The 20,480-nt window shown below is 43.4% G+C and overlaps 1 protein-coding gene across 1 annotated transcript in view; it reads left to right on the plus strand.

Moving 5' to 3' along the window:
• LOC148517064 (transmembrane protein 121) overlaps positions 1 to 12,854 on the plus strand; it is a 226,388-nt gene extending 213,534 nt beyond the window's left edge. Inside the window, exon 5 of the mRNA XM_088479169.1 lies at positions 11,128 to 12,854. Within this exon, the coding sequence (XP_088335295.1) occupies positions 11,597 to 12,535 (939 nt within the window). The 5' untranslated portion in view covers positions 11,128 to 11,596 and the 3' untranslated portion in view covers positions 12,536 to 12,854. The remainder of the gene's footprint in view (positions 1 to 11,127) is intronic.
• Positions 12,855 to 20,480: the final 7,626 nt, after the last annotated feature.

The following is a 20,480-nucleotide window of genomic DNA, read 5'->3' on the forward strand; positions in this document are numbered from 1 at the left end:
CTACAGACGTTTTATTAAAGGATTTTCATCATTGTTGGCTCCCATTACTGCATTGACCCGAAAAGACGCTAACCCTGCCCAATGGTCACCTGAGGCAGAGACTGCCTTCCAACTTTTAAAACCGGCGTTTATTTCAGCTCCAGTCTTACGACAACCAGATCTGGATAGGCCGTTTCTAGTGGAGGTGGATGCGTCATCAGAGGCCGTGTGTGCAGTTCTCTCCCAGCATTATGATGATAATCGAGTTCATCCCTGCAGGTTCTTCTCTAAGAAGTTTTCTCCTGCCGAGAGAAATTACTCCATTGGTGAACAAGAACTTCTAGCAGTAAAATTAGCATTAAAAGAATGGAGATACCTGCTGGAAGGGGCCAAGTTTCCCTTCATTGTCTTCACGGACCATAGAAATCTTCTCTTCCTCAAGAATCTTCAGTGCTTGAGTCCTCGTTTGGCCTGATGGGCAATATTTTTTGCTTGGTTCTAGTTCACCCTGACCTTCCAGTCTGGAGCCCTTAATCAAAAGGCAGTTGCCCTGTCCAGATCTTTCCTCTGCGATGACAAGTCAGAGAATCAACAAGATGCCCCTGTTTTGGAGTCAAGAGTTTTTGCCACCGCACATTCACAGCCTCCTACAGGGAAGTCCTTTGTGGCCCCAGAGTTAAGGAAGCAGCTCCTCACCTGGGCTCATTCCTCTCGCTTTGCATGTCACTCAGGTACTCGGAAGACCTTGGAGTTTTTAAAGAGAGGCTCATGGTGGCCATCCATGAAAGCAGACGTGTTGGAATTTATTTTTTCATGTTCTTCGTGTGCCCAGCATAAATCTTCACGTCAGGCACCGGCTGGTGAGTTATTGCCACTGCCTATTCCATCGCGTCCATGGACGCATCTCTCAATGGACTTCATCACAGATCTGCCAAATTCTCAAGGGTTCACTACCATCTGGGTTGTAGTAGACCGATTCTCTAAAATGGTTCATTACATACCACTAAAGAAATTGCCTTCTGCTCCTGACTTGGCTCACTTGTTCATTCAACATATTTTTCATCTCCTTGGTCTTCCTGCTGAAATAGTCTCTGACCGTGGTGTTCAGTTCACAGCAAAATTTTGGAGAGCCTTATGTTCTGTATTGCAAGTAAAGCTAAATTTTTCTACGGCTTATCACCCACAAAGCAACGGTTCCACTGAGAGGGTTAGTCAAGATCTGGAGACCTTCCTGAGGATTTTTATGACATCTTCCCAAGACAATTGGTCTGTATTGCTGCCATGGGCTGAATTTGTGCATAACGCCTCCTACCACTCTTACACGAACCAAACACCATTCCAAGTGGTCTTCGGCCTACATCCATGGATCCCTGAATTTCAGAGTCTGCCCGTCTTTGACGTCCCAGCTGTAGAAGACACTGTATGGAGATTTGCTTCAATCTGGTCTCAAGTTCGTTCTGACCTGGAGAAGGCATCCGCCCGTTACAAATTTCAAGCTGATAAGAGGTGTAGGAAAGTACCACATATGCGAGTTTTAAGACCAGGTCTGGTTGTCCACCCGGAACCTACGACTTCGAGTGCCATCCATGAAATCTGCTCCACGGTTCATTGGGCCCTTCTCCATCATAGAGGTCATTAACCCAGTGGCTTATCATCTTCAGCTACCCCCTTATCTGAAAATCCCCAATTCCTTTCATATCTCCCTGTTGAAATCTCTGGTGCCAAACAAGTTCCACAGAGTCCTGCCTGCTTCTCCCCGTGTCCAGACTGAGAGGGGCATAGAGTTTGAGGTCTCCCAGGTCTTGGATTCCCGTCTCTGCAGAGGACATTTGCAGTACCTACTAGACTGGAGGGGCTACTGCCAAGAGGAACGTTGTTGGACCGATGCCTGAGATGTCCATGCTCCTGCACTCATCAAGAGGTTCTCCCATCCGGGGAATCCTGGTGAGTGTCCTGAGACCACCCATAAGGGGAGGGGTACTGTCACGGCCAGGGTTTCTCGGCATGGTACCTGACGGGTATTACCTGTGAGGTCGTTGTGGCAGGGGGTCTCTGGAAGTGGTGCTGGTGTTTGGCGAGGGGCATTGGCTGCATGTGGTCCTGTGCGAGCACATTGTCACTAGGCCTGGTGAGGTCTGGTGGGGTTTCCATTCCATTGGCATGGGCGCTGCCGTCTTGCCTGCGGCCATGTGATCCCAGCTGTCCAATCCTGGTAGGTCATGTGCTCATTCCAGCCAGTCACAGCGCTGCACTAAGTATTTAGGAAGGTCCAGAGCCTTCCTTCCTTTGCCAGTGCAACGTGTTTTCTCAGCTGCGGCTGAGAGAGAGTACCTGTGCCTTATCTGCCTACTTGTATACACTCCTAGCCTGAACCTTGCCTGCTCCAACCTCCTGGACTTACCCTGCACCCTCCATATACCTTCTTACCTGCCTGAGTACCTGAACCTGCTGTTTCCCTGCACCTTGCTTCATTTCACTCCCAGCTGGACTTCACTACCTCTGCCTGCATCAGTTACAGCTCACCAAACCTGCATTCAGTTACAGCTCATCAAGCCTGCATTCTGTTTTAGCTCACCTTACTTATACTGGACTGTTCCTGCCTGTCACTATCTGGACATTTGTTCATTAACCCTCACTACAGTTATCAAGTGCACTTTAGTGCTATACCTGGACTTTTTCATTTGCCATTCCCATGTCTTCTCAATCACTTATTAAAAACCCCACTTTTTCATTTAAGTCTGCTTCTGTGTCTGCTTCTATCACCACCCTGGGTCCACAACAAATTCAGAACCTCACAGCTGGTCTGCATAACTAAATACCCAAGGGTGTCAGGAGGACTGAGAAATTATCCCATAGAAGTGGGTCACAACCACAGAGTGGGCTACCATATGGGACTATCCTCACCCACTACATGTGTACAGTATATGTAATCCCCTGAATGGTGTGAACAACAGCTACCCATTAGCAGGGGAAGGAAAGGACTGATAATTGCCCTTTTAAATAGTAGGGTGCATAGCCACAAAGTCTGCTGATACCTGTATGGATAACAATCTGCATGTGATTCCTTGACTGATAAGTGTATTATACCACTTTTACACCAAAATTCAGGGTCTGACCCGAAGGTTGGAACAGGGTTCCAATTCGGATCAGAACCGGAATTTAGCCGGCGCCGTTCACACCATCTGCATAGACCCGGCTTTTCTGACGTTGAAGTAGACGCTTGGAGATGACGTCATTTCCAGGCGCCACTAAGCCAGCCAATCGGCACCCGGATCGTGCCGTTTACACTGCAGGGTTTCACGGGTTATTCCCGTTTTAAACCCTGCTAGTTACCTGGGTTGGATTGCCGGGTCACTCGACCTGGCAATCCAACCCTTTCCCCTTTTACACCAAGGAGCTACCCGGATTAACCCTGCAGTAACCCGAGTTTTCGCTCTGGTGTAAAAGGGGTATTACAGAGTACCACAGGGGAGCAGGAGGACTGTGCATTATCATACAAAGGTGGCTATTACAGCAGCAGAACCTGCTGAGATCTATATTTGTGTGATTAATGTCTCATACATGATTCCTTGATTGGAGTGTACAACTAACTATCCAGTCCTAAAGAGAAAGGAGAACTGTAAATTGTCCCACAGGAGTGACTTCACAGCCATTGAGCTGGTAGAGATCTGTTTGGATTTACCGTATGAATAAGGATTAACAATTATTGTGTGAAATCAGAATAACAGCAACAGTGTCTGGAGGGTAAGTTTATCAACATTCGTGTTGGTCCCGATTTCCATTTTTAGGTGATAATATAACTTTTTTGCAAATCAGGAATTTACTATCATTAAAGTCGGGTGATTTATTCATTTTTTCAGCTTAAAATCGGGCGGTTTTCAATGCCGCAAATTCAGCCGTTTTGAACAATAGAAATGATGTCACCATCAGGAATTTTACACTCAAATCGGGGACTCAATTGAAGTTTTAAATGCACCACCTCCAGAGCTGTGAGTTGCCATCCAACATACACAAATCAGTGTGATTTGTGTATGTTTCTGAATGGCAAGTGTATTCTAAGGGCTAATTTAAAAAAAAAATGACATGAGGTCCCCCCCAAAAGGCTAACCAGCCCCGGACTTGCCAGGCTGTCCTGGTACCTAAAATTATGGGGAACAAAACGAGTAGGGTTCCACCGTAAATTAGGTACCAGCACATAGCTGCAGGGCCAGTCCTGGTTTTAATTATAGGGAAAAAATTATGTAGGGGTCCCCCTATAATTAAAAAAAGCACTCGACCCTTTCTAGCGGGGGGGCTGAAACCACAGCCAGGTGAGCCCTTTCACCGGGCCCCCCAGCCGCAGCATCAGTCCTGACCGCTAAGTCAGCCCAGGCCAGGGATCCCTGGGGAGTTGGGGACCCCCCCCAATAAAGGGGTCCCCCTCTCCAGGGCACCCCTGGCCTAGGCTGATAGCCCTTTATTGCGCCAGCCACGGACGGCGCCAGTGCAATGAAGTTAAGTGTCAGCCGGAGCACCCCATGCAATTGCATGGCTCACCCACCCATACAAACGGCCCTGATAACAGCATCCCAGCAGAGCTGCCTCTTTAATGAACTCGGTAGAGTTGAGTTAAAGAGCTGCCTCTCCTGTACCGCTCTGTATATCCTCTCTGCTTGTCATTAAAGAGGGAATGTGTGGGAAGAAGGGCCCAAATAGAGAGGATTTCATTGGCCAGTCCGATGCTACTCACTCATAATTATTGACCTCGGACTTTCTCTCTAATCTCACTATTAAAAATGAGTAATTTTACGGTTACTTCTACATGACCTCTGCCTGAATAAACGCCACTAAACACAGTATTCAGTGCCTTCTAGATTCTGATTGACATAACGTTTTTAAAAATCCAACTCTTTGTGGAATATTTACTAATTATAGGGACTTGGTCCAAATAATTATAATTTCTTATTGCCACAAATTGCGGCAGTAAGAAATTGAGTATTACCAGCATCTAACAATATTCACATGCAGGGGCAAGGGCTCTGATAGGAGCACATCCCAGCAATGTGTAAGAAGTAAAATGAACGCTAAAGCGATCACTATACTTCCGGGTAGGTGCCCTGGCCATGTTACTGTGCATGCACGGTCATCAGGCTGCACGTGTGCGACAGTACCTTGGAAACTGTGCGTAATGTAGCCCATAGGCTGCAGTGATTTACACCAGGGGTAGCCAACCTTGGTCCTCGAGAGCTACTAACAGTTCACGTTTTCCAGACCACCTAGCTGGTGCACAGGTGTATTAATTACTCACTAAAACATTTGAAAATCACAGGTGGAGCTAATTGTTTCACTTGTGATTCTCTGAGGAGGCCTGGAAAACATGCACTGTTTTATAGCTCTCAAGGACCAGAGTTGACTACCCCTGGTTTATGCCATTTAAAAACTGTGGCCCTCATTCAGAGACGCTCGCAAGAAGCGAGCGCTCGTTCTGAATGAGGGCGGCCGCTTCTATTTTTTAGTGCGGCCTCCTGGTCACTAGCTAAGCTGTGGGTTACCACCCACAGCATAGCGACCAACCAGGGTGATGGTCGCGATGATCAAGACCATCGGGGCTTGCGACGAGACCCTAAGGTTGGGTCTCGGCAATTGCAAGCCCCAGGGAGCTTCCTGCTCTGATCGAGCAGGAAACTCCCCACTGACATCACTGCTGATGTCAGTGCGGCCGCCCACAAAACGGTAGGTGTTCCTTAAGGAACGCCTCCATTTGAGAAACCACCCCCCCGCCCCACCTACAAAACGGGTCGAGCTGTCGATCAACATCGACAGCGGCCCTTTTGTAGTGAGCTCTGGAGCGAGAGAGTTTCTTTCTCACTCCAGGGTTGCGCACGCGCTGTGAGGTCGCTGCACGTGTGCAGGACCAAAACATTGATGCGGTTGCGAGCGCTCAGCGCTTGCGACCGGGTCTGAATGAGGTCCTGTGTTCTCTACTTGGGCTAAGCTGATAAATTTCACAGTTTAGCAGCCCCTATAGTAACCTATAGGGGCTGTTTTCGCAATCGGAAAAGGGGAAGTGCAGCAGATATCTCCAATATAAAAGGGGAAGTGCAGCAGATATCTCCAATATAAAAGGGGAAGTGCAGCAGATATCTCCAATATATGTATCCTGAGGAAGCTTAAACAGGAGATACAGAGCACAGCAAGGAGTCATAAACACATCTCACCTCATGTTCCGCAAGAGTGAAAATCCAGTTAGTGAATGTACAGTACGTCATAGCAGGGGCGTCTCTATAATGGGTGCAGGGTGTACGGTGCCCGCAAAGCACACCCTGCACCCATATTATCTAATACTTACCTCTCCGAGGTCCCGTGCTGGGTGTCTCAACCCTGCACAAAACACCGGAAAATGGGCACCGCATTTTGTGCATGCTGCGGTCGGAGCTCAGAAGCGTCAGTCTGCTGCCGGCCGCCGAGGAGAGAGAAGGGGGCCCCGGACGGGGAAGGAACATGGGTCTTTCCTCTCTTAATATGCCGCTGGGTCATAGATTGCTTTTTCACATGCCACTGATCTCTGCTGTAACCCTTTATTTACTACACAAATATTGTTACAAAAATAAAAACCATATAGTGTCTGACACTGTACCCCCTGTTCAGATCTCCATGGACAGTCCAACCCATCTCTGTCAAAGCACAAACATGAACTCATACACTCAGTGAAGCTGTTTGATAAAGGACATGCTACAGGTTAAGAACACAGGATAGGAATCGGAAAGGAGACCAACTTATATTACCTTCAGACGTCCTAGTGTTGACTGATTTTTACCTTCTACAGTGGAGATGACAGAACTATCTCCTCAGTTCCCCAACTCCATTGCCTGGGGGACATTCTTGACTCCTTCCTCTGCTTCGCCCACATTCAATCCCTTGCCCAATCCTGTCACTTCCAGCTTTGCAACATTGCTCGCATCAGACACTTCCTTTCTCAGGATGCCACCAAAACTATTATCCATACATTTCTTATGTTGACTACTGCAACCTTCTCACTGGCCTCACTCACTCCCATCTCTCTGCAGCTGTATTCATCTTTCTCTCATGCCACTCCACATCTGCCTCCCCTCTCTGCCAAGTCCTGCACTGGTTCCCCTTCCCTAGAGAACCCTCTTCGAACTCCTCACCCTCACATATAAGGCCCTCTCCAACTCCACTGCTCTCTACATCTCAAACCTCATCTCCTTATATACTCCCTCCCGCCAATTCCGGTCGCCCAATGACAGTGACCTTTCCTCCACACTGGTTACCACATCTCACTCCCAAATCCAAGATATCTCCCATGCTGCCCCCCACCACTGGAACAATCTCCCTTATTCTCTCAGGCTATCTCCCAGCCTGCATAGTTTCAACTCAGCGCTGAAAACCGACCTGTTCAGGAAAGCATATCCCTCCTCCACCTCGACCCTACCTCACTCCCCTTCCTCCTCGAACTCTCCATCTCTAGCTTCCTTGCACCAGCTCCCCTCTCATTGGCTCACTCCTTGTGTTATCTATCTGTCCCCCTTTTCCTTTAGATTGTAAGCTCCTTTGAGCAGGGCCCTTCTCCCTTGTGTTCCAACAACCAATGTTTCTTGCATACTAGCCCTACTCTGCACCACCTCCTTATCTCTCTGTCCTTGTACTCCACTCCACTGTTTTCACACCACCTACAGCGACTTTAAACCTATTTGTTTCACCCACTCTAGTAGGTATGTTTCAACATGCGCTTAAATATTCCCTTGCTCCCCCTGCCTCCATAGCTGTGCTGAGAGTTGTAGTGTTATTTGTTAGTTGTCTTACTGTAGTGTACTACTGTGTGCTGTCTTATTGTATGAATGTCTTTTTATATCCCTTCAGTGTGCGCTGTGGACCTCATGTGGTGCCTTTCAAATAAAGTTTAATAATAATTAATATAGTACAGTAAAGTTTTATCTACACAAATCCCATTGCTGCTACATTGGAACAGTATGTCACTCTGGGGCTGATGCAGACCTGAACACAAGTCGGTTTTGCAGACATTTTGTGTTTTTTACACTGCTCATGTTCAGGAGCTGGATGTACGCAGGTATGGAAGATGCAGAGTCACGCCCAACTCAGTCACAGCTCACTTGCAGCTAGAGGGGCATAACAGGGTGTTCACAGAGGGCTGTTAATGGAAATGTGCAAAGGTTGCATAAACGCATAAATATGCTTGTTTTCACTAGATCCAAGGGTACATGTATCAGTTTAGAGTGAATATAAATCCAGTGATGTGGCTTGTTGTTCATGCCTCTCTTTGCAACCAACATCTTATTATTTAGTTCTGACTGGTGACAAGTAGTGTACAGTGTGTCCAGCTCATTAGCAGTTTCAATAAATAAACCCACATTCGTTATGCTGGATACACACTGAGATGACGGATTGGTCAGCAGACCGATACGCTGTTAGAGCGGCTGATTGCTAAGCCAATACACACTTACCAATTGGCCGCTCGATATGTCTGGCTGACGTCACAACTGGTGCATTTAAATTTGCCCGCCCAGTTGAGATGTCAGTGTCGGCGGTTCCTGCAGCAACTGTATGGGAGGTTGGCGGGTCACCCGAACACACACAACATGCAGATGCACCAATATATTTCAGATATATCGGCATTGGCTGTGCTGCAGGGACATATCGGGTGTACACACCCGCCAGTGCACTCGAGATATATCATTCATCGATCATACAAAGAACTTTATATCGACATGTGTGTACCTTACAAGTGCACATTTGTTTGCTACACACACATTAGTCTTTTCTCCATCCCTCCCCTCTCTTTCCAAACTAACCTTCCGATGTGAAATATAAACTAAAGCACACTACTACAGTATGAGCCCCAGTGGCAGAGACACACGTTACAGCACGGAAGAGTGAGCGACTGCATTGGTGTGTTGTTAAGGAATCGGTATAAAATCCCAGCACTTGGGATGCCAGCTGTCAATATACCGACAGCAGCATCCTGATGTTCAGGATCCCGACAAGGGTGCGGTAAGTATGTTAACCATCCCCCCTTCTCCCCCTAACCCTCCTTTTCTGTATCCTAACCCTCCCCTACCCCACCCTAAACCTAACCCTCCCCCTTGGTGCCTAAATCTAACCCCCCAGGGATGCCTAACCCTAACCCACCCCTCGGGGTACCTAACCCTCCCCCCACCAGTGGCTAAAACCTAACAAGCCCCGCTATACTTACCATCGGCATCCCGACTGTTGGGATATCCACTACTGTTGGTATTCCAGCACTGGTCTTCTGGCCGGTTAGTGGCATTCTGGCACCGGAATTTCATCATCCGGGATGCTGAGTGTAGGTATGTTATCTACATCCCGTTGCTAATGTCACCCCCACTAATGCCCTATATACCAATGTATGTTTTTCTGAATATGCTAATAACACATATGTACTATTATTGCTACGAGGTATGTCTATAAAATAACGAGACTGTGATTCCAACCTAGTAAACAAAGCAGTCAGAACCGGTTCTAACTGCACACGTAGTAACCTTGAACTTGTCTGGACCTGCATGACAAGCAGCAACACTCTATGACGTTCAGTTGATTGTGAGTCGCCATTTAATTTGGTTATGTTTTCTGTAGTGCCGAAAAAATGCTAAGTTTAAAAGTTGATCAATATGTCAATTTGAAATTGAATCAGTTTCGTTATTTAATAGACATACCTCGTATATTAGATTATGTAAATATGGTTAAAATAATATATGTTTGAAGGTATTGCCACTTTATTGTTCTCATCCGTGTGGTGGTTTGCTGAGCTGGATTACAGGACATGGAGGAGTTTGTGGGTGGAACTCACTGAGGACTCGCAGACTCGTGCCTGAGAACAAGTGTCTACACTTTTGGGGGGGTTTCCTGGTTTGCAGCAGAGTTTCTACTTTTTGGGGTGGGCTGCAGTGTCCCTCAGATTGGAGAGAATTTGTGGGAGCACTTGAACACCGCTGCTCTGCAGAGCAGCTGGTGAATTGTGAATAGATGCCGTGCGCATATACAGTAGCCTGTTTGCAGGGAAAACATCTGCAATATTAGGGTTTCTTGTTTTCACTTTTGGATTTTTTTTCTGGTCAAATAAAATTTCCTTTTCAGCTCTAAATTTTTGTTTTCTGTAGTTATAGTTTTGCTAGTTCTCCTGTTGTGTAATTACCACAAAATTGGCCACAAATATTTAAGTACAATATTTGACAGGGAATAGCCATCAGAAAATGTGGGGCAGATAGCTCCATGTGTAAGGTGTCTGACTGCCATGTGAGAGGTGATTGGTTTATGTCCAGGGTATGACAGTATTGTGAAATGTGTGTCTTAAATAAAAGAAGATGAGACTGACGGTGCTTGGGGAGGTGGCCAGGGAGGAGATAGGGGTGGTCAAGAGATGCCGGGGATAAACAAAAAGGAAACTACTATAATGATTATAAACCGAAAATTGACAGGCCCATGCAGTGCCACCTTACCTGCGGTGCCCTGTGCCATGGCACATGTCGCACAACCCTAGTAACGGCCCTGAATAAAACATTTTCAACAAAGACCAATGGGTATAGTGGCCGGACAGGAGAAAGGTGAATGGTGTGGGAGTCACAGGCCCTAAGCTTTATTGAGAGACTAATGCACTCTAGAACCAAATGGGCTGGATAAAGGAACTCAGTCTGCCTGACCCTGTGGTACAGAGTAAATGCAAGAAGTACCCTATAAGAAAGTTCATTAGTAGATACTTTCCTACTTTCTAAATGTCCCATCTGGGACACACTGGAGGAGATGGTGGTAATTGGGGCATGGCGCCACAAATTTCATGACTCTGCTCCCCACTGTACAATGCTACGCAGGTAGTTGACAAATATGAACTTAATAAAAAAAAATAGGGCAGCAACCTACTTAGTTAATTTTGGTACTTACTAATGGCATATCGTGTACACCGGCATCAGAAGTCACATGCAATGTCAGTGGTACATATATGATCGATATGTGTCGGGCATCAGCACGTTGCTTTGAATTGAATTCCTTGCCTAAGCATTATATTATTATTTTATATTGTTATTCAATTTGAAGCCATACTCATGCTCTGCCTTCTACATAGATACTTCATTTATGTTATACACCTAATTATGTTATATTTGTCGTGTTTTTCAGTGAGAGCAATAGCAAGAATCTGAAAATGTGAAAATATGAACTGAAGTCTTGTATCAAGTTCTGAAGTACAAGTAGAACATAATTTATTTTAACCTGCTGATAATTATCATGTTACTTCTAAGCCTTTAATGACTTGAAAAAGTCCAATCAAGATCGTATTATTTATTTCATATGGTTCTTTACACTTCCTCAAGGATTGTGGATTGTTTAAAAACGATCCATCTTGTTTTGATACTGTGCTGTTGTACCAGCTTTCGGGGCTCCAGCAAATTCACATACGCAAAACTGAACAAAGTTACCATATGTAAATGGAACCGAAACCATAAAACTCACTGAAATGTTGGACTCCACCTGAGTTTTACCACAGAAATAAATACATCAATCGTTTTTTAGCCATAAGGGAATGACGTGTATTTAATGCATAGCAGTTGTGCATTCTTCATGAAAGCCTGTTATAAAGTGGCCAAAAATGGTTCTTCCACCTCCAGACAAGCGTCATGTGTGTCTTACTACAATAGTTATTATGACCAGCATGGCCTTTATGGACGCCTACCTCGTGGAGCAAAACCAGGGCCCCAGGAAAATTGGAGTGTGCATTATAGTGTTGGTTGGGGACATCTGCTTTTTAATCGTCCTGCGCTATGTCGCTGTCTGGGTTGGAGCAGAAGTCAAAACTGCCAAAAGAGGATATGCAATGATTCTGTGGTTTCTATACATATTCGTTTTAGAAATTAAATTATATTTTATATTTCAAAATTACAAAGCCGATAAAAAAAATGTGGATACCGTAGCTAGAAAGGCATTGACGTTGCTTTTATCAATCTCCGTTCCAGGATTATATTTGGTCCTGGTGTCACTAGACAGCATGGAATATGTAAGGACATTCAGGAAAAAAGAAGATTTGAGAGGGCGGTTGTTTTGGGTTGCTCTCGATTTACTGGATATTTTGGATATTCAAGCTAATTTATGGGAGCCATACAAGACTGGACTTCCCATATGGGCAGAGGGTCTTATGTTTTTCTATTGCTACATCCTACTTCTGATTCTACCTTGTGTCTCTCTGAGTGAAATCAGCATGCAAGGAGAACATATTGCTCCACAGAAGATGATGCTCTACCCCGTTCTAAGTCTTGTCACTATCAACATTGTCACAATTTTTATCCGAGTTGTGAACATGGTTTTATTTCAGGACAGTAGAGTCTCCACCATCTTCATCGGCAAGAACATCATCGCAATAGCCACTAAGGTCTGCACTTTCTTTGAATACAAGAAACAAGTTAAGGAATTCCCACAAAACACTATTGCTTTAGAACTGCAACAAAATTCCATTTCACATAACCAGACAATTCACAATACACAGGGAGTCAACCACGAGCAGTCTCCATCCAGGGAAATGATGGATACATGACGATGTCAAGGTTGTTACTTTTTTTCTTTTTCTTGTTGTTCTTGAATTGACTTTATTTACAAAAGAAATACAATATTTGAAACACTAGTTGTGACTAAAAGGGATGGGCAAATTTCTACTTAGTGTTGTCCATTACCATGTAAGTACATTTTCCAGAATGTCTCTACATCTTTTTAGGCATAAAATATCTGCTGTGAGATCATAAAGGATAAAAAAAGACACAATTATATAATATTTTGCACTAAAGTGTTGTATGAATGAAAATAAATTCCATGTATTCGATGTACTATAAGTATACTAATAATTTGCCCATCTCTGTCTGTAGTGGATTATTTTAAAATAAGAATTTTAATCAAGGCACAAAAAAAATATTTTAATAAAAGTACTGTCCCTTGATCTCCTAAACTCAGGTGCAGCCCATCTTATAGTATAATTATACAGTGATAAAATACAGAAATGTTCACAGACTGATATTTGGATATTTTTAGTTATTGTTCATGTATGAACCATTCAGCCAACTCAAGTAAACACCAAAATCACAAAAAGAAAATAAATGCTATTATTATTATCACTTTAGTTGACAAGAAAACAGACCTGCCATCTTGAATTTGGTTTCCTGTGCAGTGTATGCATAAACCTTAGCACATACCACTTTTAATTAGAACAAATATAATGCAGCCATTTATGGCTGTGTGTGTTAGAGAGAAAACAAATACTTGGCTTCCAATGGTAAACAATTCCTCCTATACATCATAAATTGTCCGTTCCATAGCAGATTCTACCCCACATCCACAATATTCTACTATGGACAATCCTATTGATCCATGCTAAACACAGCAGCATGATGGCACCACAGTTACCCAGTACCAATACTCACCAGGTACAACCCCATTCAGCATAACAGACTATCGCTAGTATATCAGTCTTGCAGCATGCCAGTCATTTATAGTCCCATGCCATCATATGCAGCTTCATGCTAGGACAATAACATGCCCACCAAAGTACTCAACCTGAGAACCACTGGTGCTGCTCACTGCTGGAAACACATGAATGGCTATAGCGCCACACTAGTTGTGTTTCTCTATAGCTAACATAGGCTGCTGTTCATTATAGGGAGCACAAGCTTAGCCATGTAGCCAAAGGTCTAAATATAAATGATATGAGCAACATGATGGAGAGGCCTCAGTCTTCCCTGCCTGGACTGTATCACTAGAGTACACCGGAGAAGCGTGCACCATCTATTACCAGTACCTGCGGTATAACACACTGGTTACTACTCATCATCTCACACAGTGTGAACTACCTATTTATCATCTCTTCAGTAGCTACTAATCTAGTTGCTGCATTATTATCAGACAAAATGCTGCCAGACAAGGTAGATGTTTTCCCCATAGTATAGTCTGATATTGCTGCAGTTATGCCACCGGCTGTAACCAAAATATCACTATCCCATTTGCCTCCCATTACTTAAACTGGGAACACACTGGGTATATATTGCGAGAGCATCAGTGGGCATGTACTGGCGACCTGGCGACCGCTCAGACGCCCAACATTAGATAGCATTGGACACTGCGTATTAAGAAGAGGCCTGTGTGAGATGGCAGGTCTATACAAACATGGCTATCATTTTGCCACAAGTAGGGTATGTGCCTTCACATTTCTACATATCGAGGTTGGTGCAGAGTGAGACAGGGCTGGATTAACAATGGAGCGGGTGGAGCTGCAGCTCAAGGCCGCCCATCAGAATAGACCCATTGCATTTGCTGTACTGCTGTAGACAGGAATTTTATTTTCCTGTTACAGCAGCCTGACAATGGCCACCCGAGGCCCCGCCCCCACTCAACAGCGGGCCACGACCCCCCCCCCCCCCTTCACCGCCACAGGGGATCAAACTGACAATTGTTTCAATTACACTTATATCTTGGAGGTGCAGTGGAAGATTTCTCTAGCCCTCCCTGCATCGCTTACACACAGTGTCTTGGCGTCTTCTTGGTGCATGATGTCACATAGGAACCACCCCTTTACTGGTCCGCACCACCGCACTGAAGCAGCATTGTGCAAACAAGCACCCACACTGACTGGCACTCAGTGTGTGTGAGCTGAGCAGCCTGAGTTCCGTGAAGGCTGATGAACATACACATTCACACAATAGGTTTTGAATCATGGGTCTCAGCTATCTGCGGTGCCACAACATTGTGACCATACCATTTATATAAAAAATCATGCATGCTGTGCGCTCACCACATTCCCTGAATTTACAGTTTGGAGTGCAATTAGGCGAGTGCAGAGCACGTAAGATTAAATACACACACTTAGATTGACCAGCACTACCGTTATTGGTTTGCAGTGCCCTGGTTCCTTCCCATCCACAACTAATAGAAACAAACTGGGAGTGATTTAGAGGTGAACGCATTTAGAGTAGCAGCTACTGGGTGTTTCTGCTAATACTGCAGCTGATGGGCATCCTATTGAGATGGGCACCGACTATGGCGTGAATCTGCAGATGTGCGCACAAAGAAGCACTATCGCCGGATCATTCAGCCACACCATTGAACATTGCACCTGCTCACCAGGAACGACCATTGACAGTGCATGTATCTCCAGCCAATTTTGACCTTTTTGAGGTGGTTGAAGGTAGGCGGGTAACTATGCCTTCTATGTTGCTAGCCACACCCAATGGCACAGACCACACCCCCTGTGCAGACAACACCCCCACATCACTGGTCACCCCCCCCCCCCCCCCCTGCTGAGCTGGACACTCCTCCTGTGGTGGCACACAATAGGCCCTTCATAAATTTCAGCTCCAGGCCCATGTGGACCTTAATCTGGTACTGAGAGTGAGGACTATGCCAGTATTCATACGGTGAATTGCACGATTGCTCTGTGTATGCACAGACATATGGCCTCATGCAGATTTGCACTGTTCTGATATTTACACTTCCTTGCGCCTACATCGGCCGGACAGTGCATTTTAACATAGGCTAAGTACAGTAAGGGCATGTTCGTGCAAACATGTACAGTATGCATGCAGAATGGGCCGCAGGCATATGTACACCTGAGAAAGGTTTATTTGAGGGTGGTGCAGAGAAAGTTGAAATAGCAGATGGAGATGATGACAGTACCCAGAGCCACATGTGGTTTGTTGGCTGAGAATACTCTGCCGGCACTGATTGCTGATGTCGTCGTTGCTTGGGTATATAGTATACTTTTATGTGTGTGTTTAAGCAAAACCATTTTTTCACACACTAGGCATGGAATTGTTTGTACCACATTAGACTAGGTTTAATAGTTTGATTGATGCCAGATATTGTGTTTGTTGCAATAAAATAAATGGTTAGAAACATGGGAGCAAGTTGTACATATGTATATGATGTGTGTCTATCCACTGCTGCCAACCAGCACACATCATGAGATAGATGCCGCTTAGCAAAAGGTCACAATTGCAGCTTTTTTAATGAACGCATATTGCGCTTTTGTTTTTGGGGCACGATTGTCCCCAACTCTGCACCAATCTCTTTGTATGTAATCATACCGGTAGTTGCTTCCCATGCCGCAAAATAATATCGCATTCAAGATCCAAATGAATAGTAGCTCCCATAAGCAACATTATCACACTAAAGAAATGAGAATGGAAAAAGAAAACTGAATTGCCAACACTTGGTTTTAAAAATCTTATTGTGCAGTAACATTTGCATATGTACCTGTGATCCAATCCCTTTTCGTCATACAGTATTAAAATGTGTTTTGCCTAAACAATATCTTTAAAACCTAAGCAAGTATGTCATTTACCCTCTTTCTGTTTTTTAAGGTTATATGTTCAATATTTTATATGGCTTTTATTTTGTATTTTACATTGTAATTCAATATTTTTAATTCATTGTTATGTTTTTGCAGATTTTCAATACATGATGTTTAAAAGTGGACTGAAAGCATATCTTTCTTCATGTAATTGCAAGCCGTATTTATTAATCCAGTCACTGGAATGCAAAACATCAAATATGGTTATATATATATATATATATATATATATAAAACATTATTTCCCTGATGAAAATGCTGTATGGGCATTGAAACGTTGGAAAGCAACTGCGTGTCTGCAGTTTTTTGTTTATTATTATCCTGCTTGGATTCTTACATGGTGTATCGTTGTACACACGGAGGGCACCTGGGCATTTTTTTTAATGGACTTGGGAGTGCCAGCTGTTTCTTGGTTTCATATATATATATATATATATATATATATATATATATATATGTGTTAAAGGTAACGATGGCAGGCGGCACTCAAGTGGTTAACTGGAAAAATGACACGGAAACTCCGCAAGTCTTTGTCAACGTTTCAATTCCACAATCAGAATTTTCATCAGGACATAAAGTACAAAAAACATAGACACTTACCTATATACCCTCCACCAGACACCCAAATGTGAAGTGCTGAACGGACCTCGCGTACTGACGCCCGTCCACGCCGTCCAGAGACCAGTCGCGGCGGGGCTGACGTCATCAGCGGGGGTCCTGTTGCTAAGTGACAAAAATCAACAATGAAAATAAAGAGAATAAAGAGAGCGTGGAGGCTATCGCATACCAGAACAAAGTAAAGCGATCTGAGCAGTCAGTCTATCACAATCACATCTCTAAATGCAGAAAAGACAGTTGAATCATGTCAGCAGAAACCTGCAAATGCACCTATAAAAAGCATATAAATCGCTATCACATTGCAAATAACAGTTACATAAGGCATGCTATAAAAATAACAGATCTGCGGGTCATCATAGGGAAACAATAAACTAAGTAATCCGAATAATAATAAGGTATTAAAGCAGGTTCATATACCCAATTTAAATAAAGCAGCTAAGTAAGCATTGCTCATTTAATCCTTTAGGGCTCATTGTCTCCAATTTGTGGATCCAACGAGCTTCCCTTTGCAATAATAATTTATATCTATCTCCACCACGGTGATGTTCAGGGATATGGTCTATCATTTTATATCTAAGCGAACTCAGATTATGTTTAGCATCTCTGAAATGCTTAGCCACAGGTTGATCAGACGCCTTGCCAGCAATAGCCAAACGGATTGCACTCCTGTGCAACGCCATCCTCTCTTTAAATTGACGTATTGTCTTTCCAATGTAAAGAAAACCGCAGGGACAACGAATAAAGTATATCACAAATTTACTTGTGCAGGTAAGAACATGATGTATCCGTATTTTCTTCCCTGTCAAGGGGTGAGGGAATGAATCCCCAGTCTCCAAAAAGCTGCAAGTGGTACAGTTAAGACATCGATAATTCCCTGTTTTTTTTATAAAAAATTGCTTTGTTTTTTCACCTTAGAGTCCCACTCAGTGATGTCAGTCCTGACAACCCAATCCTTAATATTCTTAGCCCTCTTGTAACAAGGAACTAATGATGCATTTTTAAGCAAGGGTAAATCATCCTCCTGATTGATCAGGGGCCAGAATCTTTTAGCTGTCCTAACGATTTCCATACTTGCAGTAGAGAATTGATTAGCAAACAAAATTGAGTTCTTATCAGATTGACCCACTGTTTTCTGCAGTAATTGAGATCTCGGTATATTCATAGCTTTCATCCTAGCTGACGTGAGGACCATAGTAGAGTATCCCCTTTGTAAAAAACGGCTATACATCAAGTCCATTTGCTTTTTCTCCTCCTCTTTATCATCACAAATGCGCCTAACTCTCACAAACTGCGAGAATGGAAGTCCTCGTTTCAGGGCAGCTGGGTGGTGACTAGACGCAGCAAGCAATGTATTACAGTCCGTAGGTTTGTTGTAAATAGAGGTGCAGATTTTACCTTCCTTCTGAGTCACCGCTACATCCAAAAAATGGACGTATTCATTACTAATCTCAAAAGTGAATTTGATATTATGATCATTTTGATTTATTCCTGTCATCATCTCTCTGAACTCCAATTCAGTCCCAATCCAAAGGAGGAACACGTCGTCTATATAACGTTTGTAGAAAATGATCTTAGCTGCATTTACAGGGTCTTGGAAAAATAGATCTTTTTCCAGAGAGAACATAAAAGCACCCGCGTATGCGGGGGCCACACAGGACCCCATCGCACATCCTTGAAGCTGAATGAAGAATTCTCCATTAAAACTGAAGAAATTTCTCATCAAAACTAGATGTAACAAATCCATAAAGAAATCTATGTCAGGACCACAATAATTACTGTTGTTAGTAATGAGCCATTTCACTGCCTCAATGCCCCTATTGTGGGGAATATTGGTATAGAGGCTGATTACATCCACCATGACCATAAAGTAATTAGGGGGTAAGTATGTTAAGTCATTTAAGTTATTCAAAAACATGGTAGTATCTTTTAAAAAGGTTGTTTCACTCTGAATTACCGGCTGGATTTATACCTTCAGCCGGTAATTCAGAGTGAAACAACTTTTTTAAAAGCTTGAATGCCTCTCACTGTGTCTTGAACAGCGCTAGAATAAATAATGTCAGTTCAATAAAGTCTTTCTAAATGTCCATTACATAAAGGTAATACACTCCTCATTTTTGAGTGACAGCTCCCAATGTCTCCAAAGAAGAACCATTGTTCAATAAGTCCTCGGCAGGTTATTTCCGTTAGTGTGAAACAGTAGCGCCATCTAGTGTACAAGTTCCAAATCACATCCAAAACGTGACTTAAACACGAATTCCGTTCTTTTCCAAAAGGACTCCAAATAGGGAATATTTGTATATGTCAATCCACAGAAATAAAAAACAACAAGATAAAAAGTGCATTAATAAACAGAAAAACAAGCATAGTGCACTTTATATTTGCTGTGGAATTTCCGCATGAGCATAGTGCACTTTATTTTTGGATGTATTAAGGCACTGGTGGACCTTATATGCACAAAACCTATGACATTTATATTCCCACTAGTTTAAAGGTGAAGGCTTCTGTAAGAAGTACACAGAAATGTTTTTCTGTTTATTAATGCACTTTATTTTGTCATTTTTTATTTCTGTGTACTAAGGGGACCGAGGTCAACAGACTTTATGAGTATCTTAAGATTGATTAAATCAATATGATTAATTGTTCACTAATTTATTTGCTGGTGCGCTCATGTTTGGTATTGACACCATGTCATACTGTTGGAGGATGTTTTTTGTCTGCATTGCTGCCATCTGACTGGCATTATTCCAACATGTGCCAGGAGTTAAACTTATCCTTCACTGGGTGGTGATGAAGATGTTTTGTCTTTGAAAGCATTAAAAAGGAATCATGTTTTCTAATATTGTTGTTTGACAAGTGTGCCCTCTTTTCCTGGATTTGTATCAATGGCTGCAGGTATCCTGTGAACCCCTTGAGTGAGCACCTTACAGGTGGAAGACAAGAAGGATGAATGCATTCATTTCTATATGTACATATATATATATAGATTTACAGCACTGTGCAAAATTGTTAGGCAGGTGTGAAACAAAATGCTGCAAAGTAAGAATATTTAAAAAAAATTGAAGTGTTAATAATTTTTATTATTAATTAACCAAATGCAAAGTGAATGAACAGAAGTGAAATCAAAGTCAAATCGATATTTAGTGTGACCATCCTTTGCCTTCAAAACAGCAATTCTTCTATGTACACTCGCACAAAGTCAGCGATTTTGTAGGATTATAGTCAGGGTATGACTAACCAATCATACCAAACAGGTGATAGTGATCATCATTTTTGTATGTAGGGTGAAACACAGTCATTAACTGAAACAGAAACAGCTGTGTAGGAGGCTTAAAACTGGGTGAGGAACAGCCAAACTCTGCTACAAAGGTGAGGTTGTGGAAGACAGTTTCATGTCACAGGCCATACACCATGGCAAGACTGAGCACAGCAATAAGACACAAGGTAGTTATACTGCATCAGCAAGGTCTCTCTCAGGCAAAGATTTCAAAGCAGACTGAGGTTTCAAGATGTGCTGTTCAAGCTCTTTTGA

This window comes from Taudactylus pleione, unplaced genomic scaffold (genome assembly GCF_031769625.1).
Source record: "Taudactylus pleione unplaced genomic scaffold, aTauple2 ptg000227l, whole genome shotgun sequence".
In the NCBI taxonomy this organism is placed as follows: domain Eukaryota; kingdom Metazoa; phylum Chordata; class Amphibia; order Anura; family Myobatrachidae; genus Taudactylus; species Taudactylus pleione.